Source organism: Haplochromis burtoni, unplaced genomic scaffold (assembly GCF_018398535.1).
Source record: "Haplochromis burtoni strain Fernald_Lab_line unplaced genomic scaffold, NCSU_Asbu1 Contig_254, whole genome shotgun sequence".
Lineage (NCBI taxonomy): Eukaryota > Metazoa > Chordata > Actinopteri > Cichliformes > Cichlidae > Haplochromis > Haplochromis burtoni.
In genome coordinates, this window is record NW_024582615.1 from 421,185 (window position 1) to 426,883 (window position 5,699).

General features: G+C 38.0%; 1 protein-coding gene across 1 annotated transcript in view; it reads right to left on the reverse strand.

Moving 5' to 3' along the window:
- Window positions 1-5,699, reverse strand: part of LOC102310182 (inactive N-acetylated-alpha-linked acidic dipeptidase-like protein 2) — a 563,756-nt gene that overhangs the window by 169,993 nt on the left and 388,064 nt on the right. Inside the window, exons 12-13 of the mRNA XM_042227322.1 lie at window positions 4,948-5,135; window positions 4,563-4,691 (exon numbers count right to left, since the gene is read on the reverse strand). Of these exons, the coding sequence (XP_042083256.1) occupies window positions 4,563-4,691; window positions 4,948-5,135 (317 nt within the window). The remainder of the gene's footprint in view (window positions 1-4,562; window positions 4,692-4,947; window positions 5,136-5,699) is intronic.

Genomic DNA, 5,699 nt, shown 5'->3' on the forward strand with positions numbered 1-5,699 from the left:
GAGGTTTTTGGACAAAGTTTGTGTTTTTTTCCATTGTTTAAGCACTGCTTCCAGCCAAGAGTGATACCATATATGCCCTATAGCTGCAGAAAAGGCTAATATTGTTATCTTTTTACAAAAAAACAGCTGAACATGAGAGGTTTTTGGACCAATTTTGTGTTTAAGCACCGGTTTAAGCACTGGTTTAAGCACCGTTTAGGCTGGTTTGGCACCGGTATCGGATAAAACCTAAACGATACCCATCCCTAATTATGACATGGTTTTATTTAAGTGTATGTCAGTGAAGTTCAGTACATTACTCAATATCATGATTTGTAAAACACACACTCACACACACCAGTCTACTGTGTCTATTTCACACTTTTCCTCTCTAAAGCTTGAAATGGACACATGCAGTTGCAATACCGCATGCAGAAGGTGGAGTACCAGCAGGGGTAGATAATGTATTTAAAGCCAATAAGTTGCTAGTGAGTAAGTAAGGTAAAAAGTACATTCAAGGGTTCTTCTATTCCAGAAATTATTAAGCTAGATGGCTAATATAGATTTACATGTAAATGTGTTTAAACTCTAACAGGGAAGTAACGGAAAGCTGTTCCATTGCTCAGTTCATGGTGCAGAAACAGAGCGAGTATTGGTAAATAAGTGAGCCCTCTGTGATTTATCATATTAACAAATAAGCTTTCATTTTCAGACTACCTTGGCCATCATAGGATATAGCAGAGTTAGAGAGTAGTGTGAAGAAACTTTTAATAACTCCTTTAACACATTAGCAAAGAAAACCCCTGATGATTGAGAGGGGATGCCAGCTGCTGCCATGTCTGGCTTAATAGAAAAGGCCAGCTGAATAGGTGCAGGCTTCACCTGCATTTTCAGATTAGCAAGAAAAAGTGAAAAAGACTTTGGTTTGGCCAAATATAATAGATTTGACACGCTGCTTTGCTGATAAGCACCTTTATTTTTCTGTTATTGGTTTATAAACAGCGCTGGAGAGATTGACATTTATCAGTGTCACACAGTGCTTAAAACTTTTAATTTACCTGTGATCTTTTTATTTTATATTAATAAACTTTTTTTCTTTTAATAAAGTTGTAGCCCTATTTTTTTGGAGGTCTTTAAAAGCTGTTTTTAGAGACACTACAACCATATGATTTTAAAAAGGTATTCCTGTAGAGTAAACAGAATATAAAGTATTTCAACTGAGGTCAGCCCTAAAGATCTGCAGCAGTAATATTGATCCATAGATCTACATAACACTGATGGGAAACATTTTTCTCATATTTCTAGAGAAAAATTACTTTCTTCTTTGAAACTTTAAATAAAATTTGTCAGTAACTCAGCTTTATATACAGTGAGGTATATTTCACAGTGTGATATCGCTACTTTTGCTAAGTGGTTCAGGAAATGGCAAATATTTTAATCACTGTAGGAGGGATATATTTTATAATTCAGACAGGAAAAGGTGAAAAGTTCCAGGGAGAGTGCAGCATTTATAGAAACAATAAATACAGCAAGCACAAAGTCATAAAATTATATGTTTTGTTTTTATAATGGGATGGGCGTTGTGTCTACTACACCACTGTATTACTCTTGATATATAAGCATTCACTTCTTTACCATTTCTAATAAACTGATAAAGATCTTGTAGTGGTGGTTTGCTTGTTAAAAAAAACCATCATTAATTAAAGAATTATCAGCTCCAATAAATGAACAGGTTAATAATCAGCTGAATTCTTGTACAAGTGTGACAGGTTGAAGGACTACTGCATATAAAACTGTTCAGTTAATACTAATTGATATCTGTTGATATAAGGATGAAAATAATGTAAATATGGTAAGAAAATTGCTAAGAGTTTATTATTTTTCATGTTATATTAATGGCTTTCATGTTACTTAAGAGAACTACAATCTATACATCTCTGATCTGCTAGTAAGCCTTTTCTGGGATCGATTAGTAGTGTCTCTGTTCTCCACCAGGGGGCTTTCGCGCATTCTCCTCACTGCAATAAACTACTGCATGAGAGAGACGCAAATCATAATCACTCTCGTGATTCTTTTCCCCGTTTTCAGGTAAAAGTGTTTAAAAGTTGATATATTTCCAATGTGTACACTGTTAAGATATTTAAGAGGTAATCCTTCATTGTTTTGTAAGCCTTAGAAGCATTATATTACAGTTTTGTGCACATATACGTGGCGGTTTTGAGCCTCAGTTTTGTACTGTGTAATGGCCATTAAGATAACGGCAGGAGCTAAAAACGATTGTCAGCCATTTTTCCAGGAAACCTGCTCAAGTATATGTATAGTCAGCACTTTAGTATTTCGGTTTATTAGTTAGTGTTTTTCTTCCACCATGTGACATTTAGCAGTACAGAATGTGAAACGTTTCTGTTCATTTACTGCAATAAACTACTGCATGAGAGACGCAAGTCATAATCACTCTCGTGATTCTTTTCCCCCTGTTTTCAGGGGTGTAACACAAGCAGTTGCAGCAGTTGCCCAAAGCCTTTGAGAGATGTCTCACTTAATCTGCACCTGCAAGGCATCTCTTCCAACTAATTTCAGGAAGAAAGAGAGGGACCTTGGTTATGTAACATTTTTACACCATCTATTTTACTAAAGCTGTTATGGCTTCAGTTACCTGTCTCTCACTCATAGTTCAATGTAGCTGATTTGGCATTAGGGTCTAGTCGGAAGCATTTTCCAACCAGGCTTTAAACCCCTGACGTCTTGTTTCAAAGAAACCGAGGACACCTGTGAGGCATATCCTTAACTAATTTCTGCAAGGCAGAGGAGGATCACATAACGTTTTTATCCTTCTATTATACTAAACGTAAGGGAGAATTATCATAATGGATGTGTAGAATGAGCATAAAATTACTCCATTAAGAATGGCCTTCAAAACAAGGTGGCAGTATTTCATGTCAACATCTGGCCATCTTTATTCTTAATACCGAGCTTGCTGAAATCAGTGTGTCTGCCTAAGAGTCTGCTAGCAGTTGTTCCTGAAGCCAATTTTCTGAGGAAAACTTACCTCAAAAAACATCAAAGCAGAATTGAAAATATTAACATCCTGATTAGTGACGGGTAATTACAGAGAAACAAAGAAATAATAGAAATGAAGAAGCAAAGTAAACTGAAATATGGTCATATAGTGAGATGTTCTAATTAGTTACAACAAGCCTGCTGTTGTTTCTTTACATAGTTTCAAAAAAGCACCAAAAGATCTCCAAAAGTAGCATTAAGATGCAACGGATCCTTTAGGTCCTTTAAGTTGTGAGTTTAAAGCTCTAACACAACCACTAACATCCTGTCACTGGTTTGGTTTGTCTGTAAACTAGAAAATCAGTGATAGTTCTGCGATCTGGGAGAGGCTCCAACTCCACAGCCATGAATATTTGGTCCTTGTTAAAGTTTAGGCATTTACATCTGCTCATTTCTCCATAATGAGACATCGAAATCTGGCACATGCTTTGATGAGGGGATAACGGGGCGAACGTGGCTCAAGAGTTGGGAGTTCGCCTTATAATCGGAAGGTTGCCGGTTCGAGCCCCAGCTTGGGCAGTCTTGATCGTTGTGTCCTTGGGCAAGACACATCACCTGTTGCCTGTTGGTCAGAGGGCCCGGTAGTGCCAGTGTCCGGCAGCCTTGACTCTGTCAGTGCACCCCAGGGTGGCTGTGGCTACAATATAGCTTGCCATCACCAGTGTGTGAATGGGTGGATGACTGGATGTGTAAAGCGCTTTAGGGTCCTTAGGGACTAGTAAAGCACTATACAAATACAGACAGACCATTTAATATGGGTATTAAAACTGATACTGATGCAGAAAAGCATTGATGAAAGCAGTGTGTTATCCAGAGAAGACCTTCTATGAGCACTTTTTTAAGGGTTGAAATAGATAGAAAGTTCTTTCAACAACAGTTACAAAAATAAAGAATATGAAAACTCTGCTTTTAATCATGCATGATCGGAGCTTTAAGATGAACTGATCGTGGGTAATCTGGATGTCTGAAGCTTAAAATATTTTTTAAGTCATTCCTTTATAAAACAGGGAAAAGTCATGAAGTATTAAGCTGATAACATACAACTTAGTGGGAACTGTGCCTCTAGGAACTCAAATAGAAAACAAGATTAAGTCTTATTTACTATAGTTTACCCTCTTAGGGTTAGAGCTTGCAAAACAACATAGTTTTAAAGTAACAGAACCGCCCTTGAAACCGCAAGGGTAATCTCTAATATGGTGCTTAGCAGTTGGTGGTTTTTAGCAGACCTTTTCACACAAATTTCAACATTAACCTGGCAAAATCGCAGCTGTGGCAGCAGCTGTAATTTTGAAAAAAAAGAAGAAGAAGAAGAAAAAAAGAGAAAATGCCAGTGCTTTATATCCTTTCACTGAAATGAGGCGATTATTCATTGCCATATTTTAGGTGAATCACAGTGCTGCTACTACTAATATTGAGGGATCCCTGATAATTTATATGGTGTATGTTGTGAGAACACTGGACACTGTAGCAGGACATCATGTTGGAGTGACAGTAGCAGTACATGGAATCATAGTAATAGTTACCCTCTGTATATCTGAGGTGAGCTGCAGAAGAGTTGGTGAAGCTGTAGCTCTGAGAGCTTCTGTCCCTCTAACTGGAGAGTTCAGGCTGACATAGGCCACTGCACTGCTCTGCAGAACAACACTGTTATCCTGAAAGGAACACATAAATGTACACCACACACCAGCTATTATGATTTCAATCTACTATAATAATCATATAATTGTTGTCATTACACTCATCACACCATCATAATTAAGACCCAACCCCTCACACTCCTTTGACAAGAAGTGTCTTCATATTTCTAGTGATTGGTGTTCATGTATGTTGCCAGTACTTCTATTTTCAGACATTTCTACCCTTGACCCTTTGACATTTAATAAAGCAGAGGCTCTTGTGTTTGCTGACCTTTCCCCACTCATAAGATCCAATGTTTCCCAGGGCTGAGCCTCCCCATGAGCAAAACACAGTGGTACGGTCTGGTACCCATCCGCGTTTGGTTTGTTCTGTCAGTGCTGCAATCAGTTGATTCATAATAGCCGAAGTCCCGCCTCCATGGTCGCTGTCATGACGACTACCAACCAGCACATAGCGATCTGAAGATAAATAAATAAATAAATAAAACAAACAAACAAATAAGTAAATTAAAAAACAGAGAAATCTTTTTTTTTCATCTCTGTATAGGTAGATACTCAAACATTTATGGTGAAAAATGAGGGAGGCTACACAAACTCAAAATAAATAAGGTAAAGGATGATATAAAAAAATATTTGACAACCACACTTTGCACTATGGGGTGCACAATGGTCTGGTGGTTAGCTCTTTTGCCTTACAGCAAACAGGTCCTGGGTTCAGAGCCACAGGCCAGCTGGGGGGCTTCTATGTGTTTTGTGCTTTGTACTATTAGAGACAATGTTTCAATCATGCTAAAAGAATATGTCCATAGGTGCACAAATGCACACAGATGAGTGCACCTACTGTAACAGGTTTATTTATCCTCCCACAATTCACAGTACAAGGTCACTCGCTGTTTGATGGACCTAATATTGAACACATGTTGTATCACTGATCATCTGCTCCTAAACAAACTCTCTCTCCCCTCCTCTCTCTCTCTCTCTCTCTCTCACTCACTCACTCACTCACTCACTCACTCACTCACT